The sequence below is a fragment of the Taurulus bubalis genome (genome assembly GCF_910589615.1).
Source record: "Taurulus bubalis genome assembly, chromosome: 9".
NCBI classification, from domain to species: domain Eukaryota; kingdom Metazoa; phylum Chordata; class Actinopteri; order Perciformes; family Cottidae; genus Taurulus; species Taurulus bubalis.
The window spans coordinates 5,951,426-5,977,074 of NC_136597.1; the positions used below are offsets into that span (position 1 = coordinate 5,951,426).

Genomic DNA, 25,649 nt, shown 5'->3' on the forward strand with positions numbered 1-25,649 from the left:
TGAGCAGACCTATTCCCACAGTGCTGTGTCGGCACTGAAGAAAGGTCCAGCTCCATACATTATCATTCTGGTATCGAAGAAGAAGAAAAAAACACTCTGGCTGTATTTCTTTAAACCAATTAGAATTGTCTTGGGTCAAGCTAAGCCCAGGATTCAGCGACAGTGCCCTTAGATAGTTGAAGGTGAGGCTTCTGGTGTGAAAGCAATTTTAAACAGGCATGAGGTAGGACAGTTAAAGGCAGGGAGGGACTGGAAAATGAGACTAGATTTCTACAAGAGTAGTATGCTTCCTCAGGATATAGCTACCACAAATAACAGATCTTGTTTTGTGTTCAGATGGCATTAGCAGATACTGCTATTGAAAGAAGTGCATGTTTTATTGATTGCTAACGTGGATTTATGGAAGGCAACGGAGGTTATAATGTGTTTGGTGGCAGCAATGTGAACAGTGAAGGCCACATGATAGGTAGCTCAACATGTTGTTGGTTCATTGGTCATCCATTAATTTGTTGTCCTATGTTGGACTTTCATGCGATAAGGCTTGGGAGTCAGAGTGACCCCATACACTGGAGTGTAGTCTGGCTCTCCTGCATCCTCAGGCCAGATGAACTTATACTTCCTCAGCAGCGTCACCATGATGAGGAAGAGCTCCATACGAGCCAGACTTTCTCCGAGACACATACGAGGACCTGAGACATTAAACAAAGACCTCATAGTTATTGTTAGAAAAATTCTACTAAACACCAATTGTAAAATCATCAATCAGGTAATTTATTCTTGCAAGACGGAACAGAGTAGAAATCACGCACAAGTCATATTTCCAAGTTGCTGCTCAAAGATCATCTCTGAGCATCTGTCTTTTATACAGTGTGACACACAGTAATGGGAGGAAATGGTGAAGGTCCGAACCGGCCTAAACCAGTTTCTTATCTTCCCCAGAAACAGGCATCATTGTCTTTGTATGGGGACTCTAGATAAGCAGATGAGTTCTCCTCTCTTAGAAGTTCCTGTGGTCAACTTATTATCAGTGATTGGAGGAGAATTCTCATTAGTATTTGGACTTCCTTTACATAAATACGCGCATGACGGGATGCTGCGTCATTAACGGACAATGCATTTTGTTCACATCAACAAGAACCAGTCACATTTAGTTATGTAGCCGAGGGTTTATCTTGCGCTTATACTTCACTTTATTAATAAAACAACAACACGATGCTGCTTAGTTTGCACAAGACGGCAACCACTTTTATTCTCGTTCCACACTTCACTCAATCATTTCAGAACACAGCTTCATAGACAACTGTTCAAGTACTCAATATAATAGCTTAGAGTTATAACAAAACATGACAAAACAATCCAACAAAACCACGGCACTAAAACACCGCACCTCTCTGCAGCAGCAGAAGCATCCCAACTCCCAGCTGTTCTCCCCGCACCACCTCTCAGCCAGCCACCCCACCGGCACCCACCGCTCACCCAAGGTGGCTTGATTGAAAACAGGTCTAGCAGCGAGCACTCTCCCACCACTTCCACAGCGCGAGCTAGCTTAGCTGGTGAGCTAAGCTAGCTCGTGCCGTCAGCTCTGTGGAGGTGGGAGCCAGTGGAGAGCCAAGCGGGGGAAAAACAAACAAACACAAAAAGCTGAAAAAGCTATTCACTTACCAGATGCCGTTTACTTAACAAAGACAAAGTCCATCCACCTCTTTTTGTTAACACAGTTCAATGACGTGGTTGTTCAGTTCATCGGTGCGCTTCAGTGAGGATGTCAATGTCAAACATGCACAACCCTCAATGAGAAAGGCTTGAAGTAAATCCGCCACCAAGTCTGTTTCTCCTCCTCCTTCAGGCATTGAGTGTTAAAACAAGCAAAAACACTAAACATGTTATAACTTATCTTATGTTTCAGCCTGAACTCTATTAGCTCATACGAAGCTCTGCTGCAAGGTTGACAATCCCTGTTGAAACACTGACCAATCACAGCGCAATCACACGTCCACGCCATTTCGCGGGCGCTGCACGTCAAAGAATACACCCAGATTGTCAAACTAAAGATCTGATTTGTTGAAGTCCATGACAATCAACGACAATGTCCACTCTCCGTGTACTTTAATCTGCAAAGGCCAGCTTTAACTGCTTTGCCTCCATAGAGACACAGGAGGAAAACATCTGATTGGATGACTGTAGGCAGAGCAACAGAGGAAAACAGGAGCTGTGCAATGAGAAAATGAGCTGATAGGAAAAAATAATTATAATACGTGTAGTGTATTTGTGAAAAACAACTACATTTTAAAATAGCTATAACTTGATAACGTGATTCTGTTTAGGCCAGCATAGAAGGCGTAGCCGGCCCTGTACCACTGGTAGTTAGGGTTGGCTCAGGGTTAGTTATGCTGCTTTATGCCAAGACTGCAACAGGACTTCCTAGATTACGCTGAGCTCCTCATTTTCCTTATGAGGCAATTGATTTGACTAGAATTGGCACATACCTGCAGAGAAAGGCATGAAGGCCTCTTGTTTGACAAACTCTCCCTGGTCATTGAGGAAGTTTTCAGGGTTGAATTCATTTGGGAATTTCCATAGTCCCTCCTCATTCAGCACTGAGGTAAGGTTGGGGATGATCACCGTACCCTGTTGAGAAAATGAAGCAAAAGAGAAAAGGGCAAAGAGGAATGAAGAGAACCTTTTTAAGAGCTTAATATTTACTTAAGAATAGGGAAATAGAGACAACACAAAGTGATACAGAACATTAACATGATGGTGATGGGGTGCGTTGCCCGCCAGTGGTGAGTATGTTTCATAGTTTGCTGGAACATACATATTATCACCTCTACTTACAACCAATGCTTTATAAAAGGTGAAGTAAGTGTTTACTTGTTTTTGACCATAGTGATAGTATAGGTAAGACCAGTTGCGTCGTACCTTGGGGATGGAATATCCCATGAGCTCTGTGTCTTTAGTCGTACAGTGGAAGACGCTGAGTGGAACAGTGTTGGCTACCCTCTGCACTTCATGGATCACGGCCTGGATGAAGAAAGAGTTAAATATCATGTTCCCATACTTTATCTGAATGGGGCCTACAGGAAAAACAATACCGCAGAAGTTCAGCCTCAAAAACAGAGCAGCAATATGATGACAAAAGATGGAGGTCTTTCAAAAGCAATGATTACAATGAATCTACCCCAAGGATGTACCCCAACGTAAAGAGATTCACTCACCAGATTTATTCTTTGATTTTAACAATTTTATGAATGACCCCTGCCATGTATGCTCTAACAAACAAACTACTCAGACCTGTGTGTACACATGAAATGAAAGTGAAATAATGAAAAAAGTGATGATTTACCTGCATGTAGGGCATATTATTTCGGTCCTCAGAACAGGCATGTTCCTTCCCCTCCAACACCTTGTCTATCTCCTGCTGACAACGCTCTGAGAGAAACAGCAGAGACAACAATATAATTCGATACAATTGAAATGTGAAGACAAAAACATTGTCTTATCAATATGATTGATAGTGGATGAAAGGTAAACCTAAGCAAGGGTGGACGTTAATGAATCCTAATGTGTGGTGTCCCTGATATATAAAGTAAATAAAGTAAGAAAACGTTGGAAATGGCCTTTTTTAACTTACAGACCGAAGTCTCATTCATTTTTAAAAGTTGATTTCATAGGTGGAAATGTCAGTCTTCAGTTTATTTATATCAGGTGAAGCAGAATAAGGTTAGTTCTCTAAATAGTAGGTGTCTCTGCTTTAGCCCGAACAATGCAGAGATTAATATTTGACGTTTAAAAATCCAACAATGACATATCAGTCAATTTCCACATTCCATAACATAAAAAAAAGTTTTTTTGAAAAGGCTCCCTCAAACTTTGAGCAAGAAATTTAGAGCAAAAAATAAATACATCTTTTCACTTCTCTGGTTGCCATTACTGCACTTGTTCTTGTGATTTACCGTCTGACATACACAACGATACCGATATATTGTCAATGACCGATCTATCAGTCGGGCTCTGATCATTACTTTTTAATTTCAACCGAAGATGTTTTATGAAGAGAAAGATACTTAAAAAGACCAACAGAGTGAACTCAGTCTTTCCTAAGAAAAAGCACTAGCTGATTACGGCCCTAAACCTAAACTGCCAGCAGCTAAATGGAATTCAGCCATCATTCATTTAATTTTTTAGAGCTGTACTTTTCTGAATATGTGAAAGAGGCTGCCTTCTGTGTTGGACAGCCTCTGCCACATTGCTAGAAAGAAAGCTTCGCAAACTTTAGCAGCAAGGACCAGCTCCTTGGTCTTGCAAGAATCCTGGCGGGGTAGAGAGTACCCGATCACTGTACGGGTGCTTTCTGGAATTTGCGGAAAAACAAGCCTATACTGCAAAAATATGGGATACCTGAGCTATTGCTATGACTTAAACACTTAGACACTAAACCCCAAATTGCTCCCGAAGGCTGCGCCATCATAAATGAGTTTAAATCCTGATGAGCAGGTTGCACCTTGTCAATCTGCCATCAGAGTATGAATGGATTTGTGAATGTTGACTTGTAGTGTACAGCGTTTTGATCAGAGGAATCAGAGGAATAGAAAGATGCTATATAAATGAAAGTCTATTTTACACAATAGACAGGACGTCATCCACAAAAAAATACCACTTCAGTTTCTGACTTTCACAGAAAGTATTCCTGCATGAAAAATGTATGGATGAATAGATACAATTCTTAGATGGCAAGACAACGGTAGAACCACAGAGCCATGATGTGCATACCTTGTACGTGTGTGTAGTTCATAAGGTAGAGGAAACCAGTAAGCAGGGTGTTGGAAGTCGTGTCAGTCCCAGCAAAGTGAAGATCTAGGATGAACATAGTCAGCTGTGCTTCTGAAAAGGAAGACAGATCATCACCTGTCTAAAGAGAGGAGAAAGGTTGTTTAAGAACAAGAGTGGTCAAACTTTTGATTGTAGGCCATATACAGAAAAATATCTGGAGTCACAAGCTAAATAATAGTAAATGTGTAGTTTTCAACTACTGCAAGAAAGTCAGTGGTTATGGGCCATAAAACCCCTCTAGCCATATTAAAATAATGTTCTATAAAAGCACTACTAACATTTAACATATCAGCCACATTTAATTGTTGAGCCCACAAACAAAAGTAACTCTCTTTTTCCTGATTTGAAATCTTAATGAGAAAAATAAAATACCTTTATACTTAAATACAGTGCATGCCTTGGGACATGACATGTAAATTGTAAATGGGTAAAGTTATCACAGGTGGACCAGACAGTGCCAAATATTGGTTTCTAAGTGGTCAGTTAAAAGATTACGATGCAAATGTAAATGTCAGACGTAAACCTTTCATTTATTGTCATTTATGAATAATTCACTCAGTTTCCTAACTTTTTTGTGTTCTAGGATTCACCTTATCCAGCCGATCCAGATAACAGTCAACCAAGTCTCGTGGATCTCCAGGGACTCTCGTCTGCTTGTGCTCATTCATCCAAGAAATCGCAAGTTTCTGACAAGTCTGAAAAACATTCAAGTCAACATTCATAATATTGTATACACATATATATATATATATATATATATATATATCTATATATATACATATATACATACATACCTCTACATTCTTAAAGGCCTTTCTGAAGGGCAGCGGCAGGCTTCGAATGATGGGAAAAGAGTCATAAAGCTGTTTAAAAAAAGAAAAGATATATCTTTAGTTGTTTTAAACCAAGCAGGATTTGGCATCCTGGCGTGGAATGCTCTGAATAAATTGTTGTATCTTCACATATAGGCTAAGAGTCTGTGCTTAGCTATACAAAATAAGCTCCTAAATATCTGTGAGGCCAGCTGAGTATAAGTTTGTTATGCTGTATGAATGAAAAGTTCGAGGGACAGACAATTCAGAGTCAAGATGTTTATTCTGACCAGCAGTACCTTTAATGGGGGCTCTGAGCTTTATGAAAAAGTGCATAATATTTTCAAATTTAATGCAGGGAGAGCGATTTCCAGCCTGTCTCAGCAGGTCAACGTGGTAATTTCTGAATCATGACAAAACGCGCACAAGACCAGTGGGTCTCATTTACACAACAACGTCTATAGGAACCACACAACATGTTTGCGTGTATAACAATTAGGAATATGGTTGATCAGCATACTTGCTAAACTTCAGACATCGTAGTCTAAATAATGCTGATTAATCACCTAACAAAAGAAAAACCTGTGGAAACATCTTTAAAATGTAACATCCTGCTAAATGTAGAAAAGCCAGCAAAGCTAATTTTCTCAGTCAAACGTGTCTGTATGCAAACTCCCTGAATTCTGATTTGTGATTTATTATGTTTTCCATCATTTCTATTTGATGAAATTAAATCCTGACATGACACATGCTGTTGTACAATTGACTTTGCAAACATGCTTTAGTATGGCAATATATGTAATGAAGTGTATTTCTGTGAGAGCAACAGTAACTTTACAAACTGATATTTCTGTCAGTGGTTATGGCATTAATGCCATCTGTAGCAGAAAAAAACTCTAAACTCTAAAAAAACTCTAAGCTTTATGAAAAAGTGCATCATATTTGCATCAAATGTCTGTCATGACAGTTAATATACTGAGGGCACTGGCCCAAATTGCCAGTGTGTCATGACGGGGATAGCGTTCATAATAATGCGTCTTTTCTGATGCCACCTCGGACCCAAGACAAGTGCGCCACAGGTGAGCTAAGGGGGCCTGGCCACAAAATTACTAAAAGTGCATTTGGGATGCTCCAGACGCACTGGGCAGGGCACACTGGACTGCTATCTGCCTGGCCACACTGTGGGTTCCTGAGATATAATCGACTTGTGGAGGAAAAGAGAGTGTGTTGCAAGTTTTAAAAAATCCTAGGTCATTTGCTTTTTCCTCTGCGTGAGTAAAGGAACGTGTGGCTTTAAAGCGTGTGAAAAGTGTCAACTGGGTAACTCTCGCAGTCGATGCGTGACAGTTGGCAGCCCTGCTAGTGACACTCCCAATAGGCCCAGTTGGAGCTTTTTGATTGGTGCCAATTGCCAAATGCTAGCATGCAAACATGCTAAACTAAGATGGTGCCTATCGTGAACAGTATACCTGCTAACTATCAGCCTGCTAGAGTTAGCTCTGAGCACCACTGACCCTAAACCTGACCCTGTCTAAGCTGAAGTCTGATGTTGCTGATATTTCAGAGCCAGGTTTTGAAGCAGAAACATTTTGACTCACCATAGCCCATGGTCCATTGGATATCTTGGCATTCTCAGTAAAGCATTGAACAATCACTCGGATGACCTCATCATCATACTCATAGCGTTTTCCAAACAGAACCTGGCAGATGATGTTGGAGGCCGCATTATGAAACATAATTCGAGGACTAATGGATTTGCCTGTAAAATAAATAATGTTGACTAACTTACAACACAGTATTGTGCAAGAATGCAAACAAGAACATGACACTATCAATGAACAAGCAAAACTCAACATTCAACATTAATTGAAATGTGTGATCAAGATCCACATTGTGACATTATTAAACAATAGAGTATTAGTAGAGTATTTGTGCTGCTCAGAAGTCAGTGTCACTGACTAAAGTGAACCCAGTCAGCCAGTCAGGACTGTGGGCCCACAGATGACATACCAATGCTCTTCTCCAGCGTGTCCATGGTGTATTTTATCTCTTCATGAATCCTCTCCTCCATGCTATCTTTCCCCATACCAAAGTTCCTCAAATTCATCAGAGCGAAGCGACGTTGATCCTTCCAACTCGAACCATAATCTGCCAGAATCACTCCTACGACAGGCGAAGTGGCACAAAAGCAAACGGCTTAAAATAGAAATGTCTCAAGATACCCCGTCCACTATGATATGATAGCAGTGTTTTTCCAGAGCTCATCTACTTTTGCAGCATGTTTTATTATTTACTCTCCTCAGTACTTTAATGTAGCTTCTTCATTTATTTTCATTTGGCATTGATGTTTACCGTTCATTACAGTCACTGGTCTCGATTTTCAATGATTGATAATCTTTTTGAATTAGTCTTGAGCAGATGGATGGTTCTTCCAATGTATAACACCACATTGGTGTTATACATTAGAAGAACGCGAGTGTCTTTGCTTGTCACTCTTTTGCCAAACATTGAAGTTCCATGTCAACACAAAGTATAACATTTAAACAACGATTCTTCCTCACCATTTTAAACCCAATAAGAATGTATCTTATTTGCATTCCAACAAAATAGTTAAGAAAATCACTGAGCAATGGATAACTCCACATTGTTTGTATATTTTATCTGGAATTATTGATAAATAGTAGCAATATAAACTTAGCAAAGGTTGTGGTATCAAAGTAGTTGGACCGATTTGGAATTTTGTGCGCGGAAAGTGGTTTCCCTGCCAAAGGTATTGAATGGAGTCACACTTTTAAGAGAAGAAAAGAGGAGCAGCATGTTTTTTCTCCAAAAAGACTCGTGGTTAGAATAATGTATAGAGCCGCTTAACATGCGAGTCGGCAGCTGCTTTTCTAAAAGACTTCTACAGGGCGAGTGCAGACAAGTTTGATGATTGATTAACTGCCTGGTTAGACGTCATGTTTTTGACTATGAGAGACAATAAGTAAGCGCCAGCCCTACCTCCTTTTCTCTGGTGAACTGAATAGGATAATGTAAACATACATCTGTTACATAACATATGCTTGTTCCCCTCCTTTTGAGATGTGGAGTGATGCCAAACAAAACACAGCTGCTCGGCTTTACACGAATGCTAAAAGGCAACAACATATCAGCCCTGTTTTAGCCTCCGTTCACTGGTTACCAGTACGTTTTTTTTATTTGATTTACGGGTTTTATTGATTGCTGAAAAAGCACTTTGTGGTTCGTCTCCTAGTTATATTGCTGAATTGCAGCGCCCCTATGAGCCACAGCGTTCCATTTAGAGATACAAGGTGACCGTCATTTCTAGCCCAGGTGATAACGGTCGAATCCCTATAGAGATACTCTGCAGAATGTCGGATTACTTTCTTTTTTTTCTTTTTTTTAAATCAGCAAGGTGGAAGATAAATTCACTGCACTTTGAAACATCGCGTCTGTCCTACCTTTCCTCTGGGTGGTGTCATTGACAAACAGGTCTTGCGGTCTTCCAGCAAATTCAACGCCCTTGGTCACTAAAGCCTCCTTCATGGTCTTCATCCCATTGATAACGACTACTGGTTTGGGACCGAGAAATATGCTGTAGACATTTCCATACTTCTTCCTCAGCTGGGAGAGAAACAGGTAACTTGTCAGTGTTTTAAATTATATAAATCATGTAACTTCAGATGGATATTACTTGCAGCAATTCAATGAAATTACAGAAAAAGATGTTTGTTCATTTAGTTCGGTCTTTATCGTCTAACATGGGAAATTTGGCTGGCAGTGGGAAACATATTAGACACACCCGAGCAGACTCCGTCAGTAAAACAGATTAAGGTGAAGAAATGTAATTGATAAAGAGCATCATAAAATAACGCTGCAGAGATCTCACAATCTCCTTGCAAGTATTTTCTTGTGTGTAGGTTAGACACTGGCATATGTATGTATGGCCTGTGTCACTGGTTGGCTACGGTCCAGTAGTTAAGTACACAGGCAGTCAACTCTGTCAGTATTCGCCTTTTGTGAGTACACGTTACCCGAGAAGCACGCCTTTCAGTGCAAAGCATTTCGTGCAAAGCATTTCGTGCACGTGTTTTTATTTTACACTTGCAGCCGATAGGTGTCCTTCATAGTCTCAAAGTGCAGTGGCACAGCTACTTTTAAAGCTATTACTATCAGGGAAGGCAGCAGAGTTGCCACACGTCTCAGTATTTAAACATTTAAGCACCAATGAAAGTGATTACATCAATACAATAACAAGTTAATGCATTGGAAGAGCAACATGGTTCCTTTCAGTGTATGTCTCACCCTCTCAAAGTCCTTCAGGGGGTTATTTATGTTCAGCTCCAATATGTTCCCCAGTATCGGCAGGACGGGGGGTCCTGGTGGAAAGTTCTTGGGCCTCCGGGATTTGAGTTGAATGATGATAAAGACAACGCAGATCAACAGTAGGATGATTGACGCAAACATGGTGGAATGGATTGAAGAGAAGAGAAGAGCTGATCGACTTTGCTGTCAGAGAGTAGCTCACTTCTTAGTGCGGCAACCTCTGGTTGTACTTTGCTCACCTGTTTGAAAAAAAGGTGTGTGGGAACATCAAACAGAAACAGGTCATAGACTTTGAGAGGCACTCTGCCAGGCTTTGGCTTGAATTGTCCACTAAAATATCAAAATAGCTAAATTAGTTCCATAGTTTGCTGCAAAGCCAGCTGTTTTTTTTTTTTAATTCCACTTCCTAATTTTACTCCACTACATTTTAGAGGGAATTATTGCATTTTTTGTTTGCATTCAGATTTTTGCATACAAAACTTATTAGGAGCCTATAAAATATGTTCTTTTTTTATAAATAATGTTCAGCCGCTAAACATTGTACAGTCCCAATTCCTCAAATATGCTCATGCTTTTCATTCATTCAATTCATTTCAATCATTTATATGAATTTATTTTGTTAATTTTGAGATTTGGACTGCATGATAAAGAAACAATCTAATCATACACATGGTCAGGCCCATAGAGATTTTTATGTTTTATTTTTTTAATCCAACACTGCCAGCGGACTCGGCTGTATTGCGGCTGAGTGTCGGCTGACTCACTGTGTTCCGACTCGATGCGGCCAAAGGTGAGCCACCTTTGGCACATTTCATTGTTGCCATGTCTGGCCCAGGTGTAGCTGTTACGGACATGGGCAGATTCTGTCTGAGACATGGCAACCAGTTTATTAAACCTATGCTCTCACTATACCCCCTGCGCCCATTATCGGACCGTTTTTTAACGTTTCCTTAATTATCTCCACAACCACATCGTTGTTTAACTTCATTTCATGTTGTACAACACTGCAACTTTTTTGAGAAGACAACGGCTCTGTACAACCCGTTTAGTTTATGTACTTACGTAAATTACAACCACTCGCCGTGAGCCCCGTCAACTTTCCGCGGCGCAAGTAACGTTTCACAAAATCGCTCGTAACTATCCTTTAAAACAACGGATTTCAATAATAAACACATATCAGTGACCGTCCAGGCATGTAGGAGTCGAACGGCGCCATCTAGATCCTTACCAGCCACCTATAAGTAACTTTAAATTCCGTCAACCGTCGGAGATTTTTTTATTTTACATTTCTGGGTCCAGCATTTCCCCTGTCAAATGGACGATCTTTGATCCACCTCAGACGGCACATGCGCAGTCTACTGAAGAGAATGCACCACCGGGCTGGCTTCTGGGAAATGTAGTTTTCTTATAGAACTTTGACGTTTTTCATTTTTGAACCGATTTACACAGTTTTTCCCCTGAAAAGCCTTCAAATGACCCCAAAACTTTTTCTGTGGTTTTCATTGCATTCGGGTTGCTATTAGTATGTGAGACCTTGGTAAGGGTCTGAAGCACACATTTTGAACATGTCGGAAACCGCTCGAAAAGCATGATCATGCTGGATGTTCATAGTTATCATCAAAATATGTTTGTTTTTTTAAATATACATTTTCTGACATCAAAGTATTGATGAGCAGATTTCCGCTGAATATAAAAAGAAAGTCAACTTTTGGTCAGGGGTATTAACAAGAATTGTTGATGTTACGTTGACACTTGCATCATGCAATGTTGCATTTCATGCAGATCGTGAGAAACTAGGAGAAATCAATAACGGAAAATTGTATCCGTTATAGAACTTCTCGACAGATATGACCCTATATTACAGAGGTTAATTTCCAGCGAAAGTAAAACGAAATACTTAAGCCCACAAATTCAAAATTAAATTATTTCTATTATGGCACAGAGGGTTCAAAACAAGATAGTGAAAGAGGTCCACGACGCAGAATTTTATTCGGTAATAGTGGACACAACTCAAGACATTTCCAAAGTAGATCAACTCCATCCTCAAAAGAAAAGCTTGGGTCCTGTTTGTTTATTTTTGGATAATGACCGCCGGACAATACATTATCCCTTACATATGGGAGAGGGGGGGGGGGGGCTCTCAGGGTTTTTCTGCAGGGGGGCCTCATGTGTTTTCGTTACGGCACTGCACATGGTTTATAATCACGACCGACATCGACAGTGTGTATTATTACTGTCTGCATTGAGATTACTTTTACTTTGAATACTGTACATTGTCCACAGTATTCATCGCGCAACGGCGTATTAATCACATTTGGAATGCGTGACTTTTACTCCGTCGTATGGGTCACTTTTACTTAAATGATTGGAATACTTCCTCTCCCACTGACCACAGCGTTATCTGCTACTCTGCACTTTGGCCGTTGTCTGACTTCCACACTATACAACATAAAAACATTGTTTGTGGAGGGATTTGCTCAGATTCCAAGAGCAGGTGAAAGAGGAACACCTAAAATAGACATTGAAAGGATTAGTTGGATTCAGGCAATTGTGTTTTACAAATGAGGCAATATCAAATCATACATCCCAGAACAGAAATCTCAACATTGGATAAAGCCAGAGCCAAATCTAACTTGGAAATCTCACTTGTTTAATCAGAAAACACTGCCAACAAGCATAAATAAAGAAAAGAAGACTTGCCATGTTTTTCAGATATTTAAATGTTCTGTGAAAAAAGGCAATTGCATGCTAAATATGAACAAATCCCTTGATTAAACACCTTGAGAATATAGATAAGAATGAAACTGGAGTGGAGAGGATGAGCCACTTTAGTGCCAAATATTCCTCACTAGTCGTGCCTTAATTATCAGTCCTAGAGGATGTGATTAAACTGAAGATACTGTTAGAAAAAAAAAAAACACCACTCTCAAGCTAAAGCATTTTCAGGTAGACAAACAAAACATCTAAACAGAGACAAACCCACAAAGAGAACAAAAACAACAAAATTACCATAAAAAATACAATCACAGACAGAAAACAACAAATATAGGCTGTTCTAATGCTTGTGGAACTGTATGAACTGCCCTTTAGAGGCCAGATAAGGACCTGCACCTTCTTCTGATCTTCAGTCAGAGAGAGATGGATGCCTTCTACTCAACCTTATCGTGGAACACTCAATAGATTTATTTTAAATCTAAATATATACATAAATGGCTTTTTTATGTTCAAAATCACTTTAAATGTTTTTACCCAATTCTGTCCACGGGAGGGAGCCATTAACTACCTGTTGTCTTGTCTTTCTCCCTCAGATTTAACCAATAAATGGTCTGAGGAATCTAAATATATTGTGTTGCTAAAACAAACCATTCTAAATGTTTATACCATAATGGTGGATAGTAATTAGAACTCAAAATACTACTTTTAACATACTTTCTCTTTTATTGACTTATAAAGAAAGTAAAAACGGCAAAAAGAAGACAAAACAATTGCACTTATTGGCAAGCTTTGTGGTTGGTTAAAAAATTAAAGTTTAAAGATTTAAAGTTAACTAAATTACTCCCATTAGATACACTTGTGCAGCATAATGCAATCTATTAGAACAGCCCCATAGTAAAACTACAGGATGAAGTTGGGACCTTTGTCACAATCACTCCAACTGTTCAGTATTTATTTATTTGGCATTTGGAGTTTAATGTAAAGTCTAGCAACAAAAAATGACATGTTGGGAAGACCAATTTGTTAATATTGCAGTTTATTTTTTATTGTTAAACTCATAAAAGCATCACCATAATGCTTTTGCAAGACATATTACCTCAGACTTAAAACATATATTGTTTGCACATGTTAATCAGGTAATAGGTAACAACCGAGAGCCACTAAGCAAGCACTAGTAGTGAATGAGTAAATGCTATTGGACACAGCTTATATCTACTAAATGAATACACAGTACATTAAAGCACATTGTAGCTTGCCCGACGCAGATATAATGTAGGCATAATCCCTGTTTGCATTGTTAGGTGTCATAGCTAGCAATCAGCTAGTGACAGCCTGAAAAGAGACGGCCTGTGGTCTGGCAATCCATGGTAGCAACAGCCTAGTTTTGCTGGACCGTTTACGACAAGAAAAAATGAAAACGGTTTTACTCTGAGCGGACACCCATAAAAAAATTGTTAGGAAAAACAGAAAGAAAAGGGGACGTGCTTGGACAGCTTTCTACAAAGGTTCTTTGTCAAAGGCACATTGAAAGGAACAAAGAAACAGTTAGAGTCTGAAGAAGCATACAGATAAAGAGAGCAGGGATAGACAGGACATTGGGATTACCACTAGACATGCTACCCTTTGGGGTAATAAACTACCAAATGGATGAAATAGTAGTTCAGGGAGCAAGGTCAGCCATGGGGCCTAATGCCTATAGGCTGTACAAAACAAGCCAGCCTCAAGGGTGATGCAGCTGCTGAAGTGTCAATAACTATTGAGAACAAGATGATAGTCATTGCATGAGCAGACCTATTCCCACAGTGCTGTGTCGGCACTGAAGAAAGGTCCAGCTCCATACATTATCATTCTGGTATCGAAGAAGAAGAGAACAAACACTCTGGCTGTATTTCTTTAAACCAATTGGAATTGTCTTGGGTCAAGCTAAGCCCAGGATTCAGCGACAGTGCCCTTAGATCAGGGGTGTCAAACTCATTTTCACCCCGGGCCACATCAGCATCATAATCGTCCTCAAAGGGCCGGTTGTAACTGTAACACTGTATACATTTAACTCCTCCCAAACATAATGTTAACTGTCTTTGTATTAGATTATTGTTTATTCAAGTGTAAAAATATTGTACATGCATTTATATAAATGTAAAAATATATGGAAGCAAATTTCTCTATTACTATGACAGAAGTCCATTTAATTTAGGGTTAAGAAACCCACATTGCTAAAGATCAAACTTAAAACAGAAGAAAATAACAAAGACAAAGATCAAACGCATGTTATTATATTAACTTTCTTCAAAGCTTTTTTGTCACAGTTGAGAAGGATTCGGCCCGCAGAGCCTTGAGTTTGACATATGTGCCTTAGATAGTTGAAGGTGAGTCTACATCTGGTGTGTAAGCAATTTTAAACAGACATCAGGTAGGACAGCTAAAGGCAGGGAGGGACTGGAAAATGAGACTAGATTTCTACAAGAGTAGTATGCTTCCTCAGAATTTAGCTACCACTAATCAAAGAACAGGTCTTGTTTTGTGTTCAGAAAAACACTGTGCCAATGTTAGCAACATGTTCCATGGCTCAACATGTTTAAGCTCATGGCATTAGCAGATATTGATATGGAAAGAAGTGCATGTTTCATTGATTGCTAACGTGGATGTATGGAAGGCAACGGAGGTTATAGTGTGTTTGGTGGCAGCAATGTGAACAGTGGAGGCCACATGATAGGTAGCTCAACATGTTGTTGGCTCATTGGTCATCCATTAATTTGTTGTCCTAAGTTGGACTTTCATGCGAAAAGGCTTGGGAGTCATAGTGACCCCATACACTGGAGTGTAGTCTGGCTCTCCTGCATCCTCAGGCCAGATGAACTTATACTTCCTCAGCAGCGTCACCATGATGAGGAAGAGCTCCATACGAGCCAGACCCTCTCCGAGACACATACGAGGACCTGATACATTAAAAGAGACGTTAGAAAAATTCTACTTGACACCATGTGTAAAATCATCAATCAGGTAATTTATTCTTGCAAGAAGGAGCATAGTTGAAATCAACCACAAGTCATATTTCCAAGTTGTTGCTCAAAGATCATCTCTGAGCATCTGTCCTTTATACAGTGTGACACACAGTATCGGGAGGAAATGGTGAAGGTCCGAACCGGCCCAAAGTAATTTCTTATCTTCCCCAGAAACAGGCATCATTGTCTTTGTACAGGGACTCTAGATAAGTAGATGAGTTCTCCTCTCTTAGAAGTACCTGTGGTCAACTTCTTATCAGTGATTGGAGGAGAATGCTCATCACGCCCTGGTACCCCCCTCCCAGCAAGGCCTTCACCATAACAGTCAAACATCCAGAGTTGTAAGATCACAGTCCTATTGAAATTATTATTTTTCAGTTATCTACAAGAGTTTGAATAACCCTCTCTGTGCATGTTGTTTGTTTTCTATGCTCACATGCCCCCACTACTTCGTCTCCTCTACTAGAGTCTCCACAAATAGAATGAGAGCCATAGAACTTCAGCAATAAAAGTTCCACTGAGGTGAAACCAGCTTCCAGTTTCAGTCCAGGAGACAGACTCTAGCCCCACATTTAAGGGTAGGCTTCAGAATTTCCTCTTCAATAACGCTATCCGTTTTACGGAGATAAGCCAGACGCAGTTTCTGGAGGAGTCGGTGAAATTCACCGAGCTGTGTGTGGCTACGGATGGTGTTATGAATCCAAACACGAGGGCATTTGATGTTCCGACATGTTTGGGACTTCCACAACACAGTAGTGTGACGCAGAAATAATGGTTAAAAAATTGTGTCGCGTTTGGTGTGAACGCAGCATTACAGTTAGGGTTGGCTCAGGCTTGCCTTCGACCAGCCCCTAGTTACGCTGCTTTAGGCCAAGACTGCAACAGGACTTCCTAGATTACGCTGAGCTCCTCATTTTCCTTATGAGGCAATTGACATGACTAGAATTGCAACATACCTGCAGAGAAAGGCATGAAGGCCTCTGGTTTGACAAACTCTCCCTGGTCATTGAGGAAGTTTTCAGGGTTGAATTCATTTGGGAATTTCCATAGTCCCTCCTCATTCAGCACTGAGGTAAGGTTGGGGATGATCAGCGTACCCTGTGGAGAAAATGAAACAAAAGAGGAAAGGGCAAAGAGGAATGAAGAGAACCCTTTTAAGAGCTCAAGATTTCCTGAAGAAAAGGGAAATAGACACACCACAAAGTGATACAGAACATTAACATGATGGTGATGGGGTGCGATGCACAGTGGCACAAGTGGTGAGTATGTTTCATAGTTTGCTGGCACATACATATTATTAATTATGAGTATCTAGCTATCACCTCTACTTATAACTGAGGTGGCGCGTGCATGTCTCAGGACCTCTAGATAGTGATGAGCTTCCTAGCAGGCTTATAATCTGGTTTATAATCAATAATATGTACGTACCAGCAAACTATGAAACACTCGTGCCACTAACGGGCATCGCCCCTCATCACCATCATATTAATGTTCTTTATCACTTTGTGTTGTCTATTTCCCTTTTCTGTTGAGAAGATAACTGAAACTTGTGTTAGCTTTGAGGCACTACTGGCCTTTCAACGTAATTTATTAATGCGTTGTAAAGCATATACTCCTCACTTTAGATCGGGTCACACAAAATACTTAACTAATACTTAACTAACCTGAAATAATCATGAATTTCAGTATAAAACACATTTATAAAGCACATCTTAACCTCTTAACTTAGTGCATCATCTATAAGCCCTTAATAATTGGTTTGTAATTTATTTATATTACTTAATTCACAAATGGGGAATCCATCATTTATAAAGTATGAAAACCCAATTATGAAATATATAATACATACATAATAGTCAAGCTTATTAATCAAGAATAAAACATTTATAACTGTGCATACTAATGAGTTACTAATGAGTGTTAATGTTGGAACAAGGCTTTATAAATGGTGAATTAAATATTTACTCATGCTTTACTAATGCTAAATAGCGTGTAATTATTATAAAGTGTTACTGTTTTTGACCATAGTGATAGTATAGGTAAGACCAGTTGCGTCGTACCTTGGGGATGGAATATCCCATGAGCTCTGTGTCTTTAGTCGTACAGTGGAAGACGCTGAGTGGAACAGTGTTGGCTACCCTCTGCACTTCATGGATCACGGCCTGGATGAAGAAAGAGTTAAATATCATGTTCCCATACTTTATCTGAATGGGGCCTACAGGAAAAACAATGCTGCAGAAGTTCAGCCACAAAAACATATGCTGACAAAAGATGGAGGTCTTTCAAAAGCAATGATTACAATGAATCTACCCCAAGGATGTACCCCAACGTAAAGAGATTCACTCACCAGATTTATTGTTTGATTTTAACAATTTTATGACTGACCCCCTGCCATGTGTGCTCTAACAAACAAACTACTCAGACCTGTGTGTACACATGAAATGAAAGTGAAATAATGAAAAAAGTGATGATTTACCTGCATGTAGGGCATATTATTTCGGTCCTCAGAACAGGCATGTTCCTTCCCCTCCAACACCTCGTCTATCTCCTGCTGACAACGCTCTGAGAGAAACAGCAGAGACAACAATATAATTCGATACAATTGAAATGTGAAGACAAAAACACTGTCTTATCAATATGATTGAGAAAGGATGAAAGGTAGACCTAAGCAAGGGTGGACGTTAATGAATCCTAATGTGTGGTGTCCCTGATAAATAAATTAAATAAAGTAAGGAAACGTTGGAAATGGCTAAGAAAAAACATTAGCTGATTACATTACACCATTCCCACGCAGGTAGTTAGCAGCTAGCTAGGCAGAAGCTACTATGAGAAGCACGGCCGTTAACTAATTACAATAACAACGGCCATGAACCTAAAGGAGCTAAATGGGATTCAGCCATCATTCATTTCATTTTTTTACAGCTGTACTTGCCACATTGTTAGAAAGGAAGCTTCGCAAACTTTAGCAGCAGGAGTAGCAATGCAGGTTTTCTGTTTTGTGCAAGGACCAGCTCTTTGGTCTTGCAAGAATCCTGGCGGGGTAGAGAGTACCGGATCACTGTACGGGGGCTTTCTGGTATTTGCGGACAAGCCTTTACTGCAGGAATATGGGATACCTGAGCTATTGCTATGACTTGCACTATACTATCCTTGGGCAAGACACTAAACCCCAAATTTCTCCCAAAGGCTGCGCCATCATAAATGAGTTTAGATCCTGATGGGCAGGTGGCACCTTGCATGGCAGCGTCTGCCATCAGAGTATGAATGGATTTGTGAATGTTGATGTGTAGTGTATAGTGTTTTGTGTAGTCGAAGGAATAGAAAGATGCTATATAAATGCAAGTCCATTTTACACAATAGACAGGACGTCATCCACAAAAAAAATACCCTTTCAGTTTGTGACTTTCACAGAAAGTATTCCTCCATGAAAAATGTATGGATGAATAGATACAATTCTTAAATGGCAAGACAACGGTAGAACCACAGAGCCATGATGTGCATACCTTGTACGTGTGTGTAGTTCATAAGGTAGAGGAAAGCAGTAAGCAGGGTGTTGGAAGTCGTGTCAGTCCCAGCAAAGTGAAGATCTAGGATGAACATAGTCAGCTGTGCTTCTGAAAAGGAAGACTGATTGTCACCTGTCTAAAGAGAGGAGAATGGTTGATTTAGAACAAGGGTGGTCAAACTTTTGATTATAGGCCATATACAGAAAAATATCTGGAGTCACAAGCTAAATGTTAAATGTGTAGTTTTCAACTACTGCAAGAAAGTCAGTGGTTATGGGCCATAAAACCCCTCTAGCCATATTCAAATAATGTCCGATAAGCAGTACTAACATTTAACGTTTGACATAACAGCCACATTTAATTGTTGAGCCCACAAACAAAAGTAACTCTAATTTTCCTGTTTTTAAATGAGAAAAATTCAATACTTTTATACTTAAATACAGTGCATGCCTTGGGACATGACATGTAAATTGTAAATGGGTAAAGTTATCACAGGTGGACCAGACAGTGCCAAATGTTCGTTTCTAAGTAGTCAGTTAAAAGATTACGATGCAAATGTAAATGTCAGATGTAAACCTTTCATTTATTGTCATTTATTGATAATTCACTCGGTTTCCCAACGTTTTTGTGTTCTAAGATTCACCTTATCCAGCCGATCCAGATAAGAGTCAACCAAGTCTCGTGGATCTCCAGGGACTCTCGTCTGCTTGTGCTCATTCATCCAAGAAATCGCAAGTTTCTGACAAGTCTGAAAAACATTCAAGTCAACATTCCTAATATTGTATTTTACTTTTTTTCCATTGACAAAATGCATGTATTTTGATAATTCTGTTTGAGGTGAGAGTACCATTATTATATATACATACATACACACAAATATATACTTTAATATAGATATACACATACCTCAACATTCTTAAAGGCCTTTCTGAAGGGCAGCGGCAGGCTTCGAATGATGGGAAAAGAGTCATAAAGCTGTTTAAAAAAAGAAAAGATTTATCTTTAGTTTTAAACCACGCAGGATTTGGCATCCTGGCATGAAATGCTTTGAACAAATGGTTTAATCTTCATATGTAGGCTAATAGTCCGTGCTTAGTTAGCAAAAAAAGAAGCTCCTAAATGTCTGTGAGGCCAGCTGAGTATAAGTTTGTTAGGCTGTATGAATGAAAAGTTCGAGGGACAGACAATCCAGAGTCAAGATGTTTATTCTGACCAGCAGTACCTTTAATGGGGGCTCTGAGCTTCATGAAAAAGTGCATAATATTTTCAAATTTAATGCAGGGAGAGCGATTTCCGGCCTGTCTCAGCAGGTCAACGTGGTAATTTGTTAATCATGACAAAATGCGCACAAAATGACTAGGGGTCTCATTTACACAACAACGTCTATAGGATCCATACAACATGTTTGAGTGTATAACAATTAGGAATATGATTGATCAGCATACTTGCTAAACTTCAGACATCGTAGCCTAAATAATGCTGATTAATCACCTGACAAAAGATAAACCTGTGTAAACATCTTTAAAATGTAACATCCTGCTAAATGTAGAAAAGTCAGCAAAGCTAATTTTCGCAGTCAAACGTGTCTGTATGCAAACTCCCTGAATTCTGATTTGTGATTTATTCACAAATCAGAATTTATGTTTTGTGACATCATTTTATGTTTTCCATCATTTCTATTTGATGAATTAGAATCCTGACATGACACATGCTGTTGTACAATTGACTTTGCAAACATGATTTAGGATGGGAATATGTGTAATGAAGTGTATTTCTGTGACAGCTACAGTAACTTTACAAACTGATATTCCTGTCAGTGGTTATGGCATTAATGCCATCTGTAGCAGAAAAAAACTCTCTCTGTCATGACAGTTAATATACTGAGGGCACTGGCCCAAATTGCCAGTGTGTCATGACGGGGATAGCGTTCATAATAATGCGTCTTTTCTGATGCCACCTCGGACCCAAGTCAAGTGCGCCACAGGTGACCCAAGGGGGCCTGGCCACAAAATTACCAAAAGTGCATTTGGGATGCTCCAGACACACTGGGCAGGGCACACTGGACTGCTATCTGCCTGGCCACACTGTGGGTTCCTGAGATATAATCGACTTTTCGAGGAAAAAAGAGTGTATTGCAGGTTTAAATCCTAGCTCATTTGCTTTTTCCTCTGCATGAGTAAAGAAACGTGTGGCTTTAAAGCGTGTGAAAAGTGTCAATTGTGTAACTCTCGCAGTCGATGCGTGACAGTTGGCAGCCCTGCTAGTGACACTCCCAATAACCCCAGTTGGAGCTTTTTGATTGACAATTGACAAATGCTAGCATGCTAAACTAAGATGGTGCCTAATGTGAACAGTATACCTGCTAACTATCAGCCTGCTACAGTTAGCTCTGAGCACCACTGACCCTAAACCTGACCCTGGCTAAGCTGAAGTCTGATGTTGCTGATATTTCTATAGGCTATAGGCCTAAACTGCTGGGGGACATCTTAGGATACACTGAGCTCCTCTTCTCCTCTTCCTCACTTCCTCCTTCGCTCCTCCTCTCCTCTTCTCCTCTTCTTTCTAAAGATAAATTATTGTCTCTTCAATGCACATTACTAACTCTACTTTATTTTTCCATGGATTCATGGCTGCCTGGAACCGGTCCTGCCTGCTGCCATGGACCTGCTGATGCCTCCCTCCTCTCTACCTCCTTCTGCTTCATGGATCGTGGTTATCTGGACCATGCCTACTACTCATTATATGAATAATTTCTGTTATATTCATTGAATGTGCTGTAACTCCGTTACAATATTCATTCTGGCCACATGACATCTATTGCTTCTGTCCATCTGGGAAGAGGGATCCTCCTCTGTTGCTATCCCTCAGGTTTCTTCCCTTTTTTCCCTGTGAAAGGGTTTTTACTATCTTTTATTTGGGGGAGTTTTTCCTGATCCAATGTGAGGTCCCGGGACAGGGATGTTATGTGTACAGATTGTAAAGCCCTCCGAGGCCCTCCTGGTAGGACGTTATGTTTTTGATGATGAGAGACGATAAGCGCCAGCCCTACCTCCTTTTCTCTGGTGAACTGAATAGGATAATGTAAACATACATCTGTTACATAACATATGCTTGTTCCCCTCCTTTTGAGATGTGGAGTGCTGCCAAACAAAACACAGCAGCTCGGCTTTATATATTATATTTATATTATATTACGTTATATTGCTGAATTGCAGCGCCCTTATGAGCCAGAGCGTTCCACTCAGAGATACTAGGTGACCGTTATTTCTAGCCCAGGTGCTTGCTTCTCCCTTTTCACCATTTCCACTCAGGCTGCAGCATGCGCCTGTGTAGAGGCCACCCATTTCCACTTCCTGTAATAATTCTGGCAATACAAACTTTAACTGCAGCATGAGAATTATTTTAACACCATGTATAGTAATGTCCCATCCCTATAGAGATACTCTGCAGAATGTCGGATTACTTTTTTTTTTTTTTTTTTTATCAGCAAGGTGGAAGATAAATTCACTGCACTTTGAAACATCACGTCTGTCCTACCTTTCCTCTGGGTGGTGTCATTGACAAACAGGTCTTGCGGTCTTCCAGCAAATTCAACGCCCTTGGTCACTAAAGCCTCCTTCATGGTCTTCATCCCATTGATGACGACTGCTGGTTTGGGACCGAGAAATATGCTGTAGACATTTCCATACTTCTTCCTCAGCTGGGAGAGAAACAGGTAACTTGTCAGTGTTTTGAATTATATAAATCATGTAACTTCAGATGGATATTACTTGCAGCAATTCAATGAAATTACAGAAAAAGATGTTTGTTCATTTAGTTCGGTCTTTATCGTCTAACATGGGAAATTTGGCTGGCAGTGGGAAACATATTAGACACACCCGAGCAGACTCCGTCAGTAAAACAGATTAAGGTGAAGAAATGTAATTGATAAAGAGCATCATAAAATAACGCTGCAGAGATCTCACAATCTCCTTGCAAGTATTTTCTTGTGTGTAGGTTAGACACTGGCATATGTATGTATGGCCTGTGTCACTGGTTGGCTACGGTCCAGTAGTTAAGTACACAGGCAGTCAACTCTGTCAGTATTCGCCTTTTGTGAGTACACGTTACCCGAGAAGCACGCCTTTCAGTGCAAAGCATTTAGTGCACGTGTTTTTATTTTACACTTGCAGCCGATAGGTGTCCTTCATAGTCTCAAAGTGCAGTGGCACAGCTACTTTTGAATCTATCAGGGAAGGCAGCAGAGTTACCACACGTGTCAGTATTTAAACATTTTGGACACATTTTAAGCACCAATGAAAGTGATTCCATCAATACAATAACAAGTTAATGCATTGGAAGAGCAACATGGCTCCTTTCAGTGTATGTCTCACCCTCTCAAAGTCCTTCAGGGGGTTATTTATGTTCAGCTCCAATATGTTCCCCAGTATCGGCAGGACGGGGGGTCCTGGTGGAAAGTTCTTGGGCCTCCGGGATTTGAGTTGAATGATGATGAAGACGATGCAGATCAACAGCAGGATGATTGACGCAAACATGGTGGAATGGACTGAAGAGAAGAGCTGATCGACTTTGCTGTCAGAGAGTAGCTCACTTCTTAGTGCGGCCACCTCTGGTTGTACTTTTCTCACCTGTATGAAAAAGGTGTGTGGGAACATCAAACAGAAACAGGTCACACACTTTGAGAGGCACTCTGCCAGGCTTTGGCTTGAAATGTCCACTAAAATATCAGTTTACATGTTACTAAATTAGTTTCATAGTTTTCTGCAAAGCCAGCTTGTTGTCATGGCTTGTCAATAGAGCTGAAGAAGGCTAACCAGTCACAGCCAGCGGTGGAACGTGACCAAGTACATTTATTAAAGTATTTAAAAATCAGATGTCTTTTTTTTATGCCACTTCCTAATGTGGGGAATTATTGCACTATTTTAATTTTTGCATTCTGATTTTTGCATACAAAACGTATTAACCGTATTACTATTGCTATTTTATATAATGAGTCTCTTCAATGCAAGCAGATGTCTTTTGGTCATTTTACTTCCTTTGAATATGTGGCTCTCAATTCCATGCAAGTTTTATTCCTCAACATTTACAGACCACCTAAATACTGTGCAACCTTCTTTGATACGTTTACTGAACTGCTGTCTATAATCTGTATTGATTTTGATTGTGTTGTCATTGTTGGTGATTTTAATATCCATGTTGATAATCCCCAAGACAGAGGGTCTATAGAGCTATGTGGTGTCCTTGATAACTATGATCTGACTCAGCATGTAACAGGTCCCACACATAACAAGGGGCACACTCTAGACCTAATCATCACCAAAGGTCTGGACATTTCCAAGGTTGCTGTGACTGATGTTGCACTCTCTGATCATTCCTGTGTTTTCTTTGAGAGTGCAATCTCTCTACACACAAATGTCCAAACCAACTTGTGACAAAGCGTTACATCACTGAAAACACCAGTTAGCTATTTATTCAGAAGTTCTGCTCCACACCAGGCCTCTCTTGCATCTCAGTCAATGAGCTTGTGGATGGCTTCAATTCTAAAGTAAAAAATGTTATTGATGCCATTGCACCCATTAAGGTGAAGGTGGTCTCGGGCAAGAAAAGATCCCTTTGGAGAAATGCCACGCTGGTCAGAATAGAGAAAAGAGAGTGTCGGAAAGCTGAACGCAGGTGGCGAAAAACTAATCTCCAGGTTCACTGTGGTATCTATAAAGAGAGACTTCACAATTATAATTTGGAATTTAGAAATGCAAGACAGGCCTTCTTCTCTGACATCATAACCAAAAACAATACATGCGCCTTATTTGCTACCGTGGACAGGCTAACAAACCCTCCGGTGTCGGTAACGGCTACGCTCCAATCCACCTGGGCATGCAATCAATTTGCCTCCTATTTTGCTGATAAAATTCAGAGAATTAGACAAGCAGTCGGTGGCTCCACACCAACCAAAGGATATGTGTTGTCCCCATCTTTCCATTCAAATATCATGACACAATTTCACTCAATTAACCAAAGAAGCCTAGAAGACATTATACAACATCTGAACACATCTTCCTGCTGCTTGGATATTCTACCAACACACTTTTTCATCACACTGCATGACCGCTGATCTTTTACAAATTGTAAACACATCCCTTCTATCAGGTGTCTTCCCACAAGCCCTAAAAACTGCAGTTATTAAACCACTTCTAAAGAAGGCTAGTTTAGACGCCGAAATATTGAAAAGCTATAGACCAATGTCAAACCTCCCATTCTTAAGTAAAATAATGGAAAAGATGGTTTTTCAACAGCTGAACAACTTCTTGGCCGAAAATAACTGTTTTGATGTCTTCCAGTCCGGCTTTCGTCAGCACCACAGTACTGAAACTGCTCTTGTTAAGGTTTTCAACGACTTCCACTTAAACACAGACAGTGGCAGAACTTATGTCTTAGTATTACTGGATCTCAATGCTGCA

The 25,649-nt window shown here is 40.0% G+C and overlaps 2 protein-coding genes across 2 annotated transcripts; both read right to left on the bottom strand.

Annotated features, from left to right (window-relative positions):
- Positions 1 to 501: 501 nt before the first annotated feature.
- On the bottom strand, positions 502 to 23,726 carry LOC306741778 (cytochrome P450 2F2-like; the record flags this gene model as incomplete). The annotated part of the gene is made up of 11 exons (XM_079224095.1): positions 502 to 689; positions 2,487 to 2,628; positions 2,920 to 3,021; positions 3,344 to 3,429; positions 4,771 to 4,909; positions 5,421 to 5,525; positions 5,625 to 5,693; positions 7,241 to 7,401; positions 7,653 to 7,805; positions 22,729 to 22,891; positions 23,565 to 23,726. The coding sequence occupies 11 exons, from the start codon at positions 23,724 to 23,726 to the stop codon at positions 502 to 504; spliced, it is 1,470 nt and encodes a 489-aa protein (XP_079080221.1).
- LOC306741695 (cytochrome P450 2D3-like) lies at positions 15,432 to 20,901 on the bottom strand (the record flags this gene model as incomplete). Its single annotated transcript, XM_079224010.1, has 8 exons — positions 15,432 to 15,619; positions 16,642 to 16,783; positions 17,746 to 17,847; positions 18,162 to 18,247; positions 19,189 to 19,327; positions 19,835 to 19,939; positions 20,098 to 20,166; positions 20,893 to 20,901. The coding sequence occupies 8 exons, from the start codon at positions 20,899 to 20,901 to the stop codon at positions 15,432 to 15,434; spliced, it is 840 nt and encodes a 279-aa protein (XP_079080136.1).
- Positions 23,727 to 25,649: the final 1,923 nt, after the last annotated feature.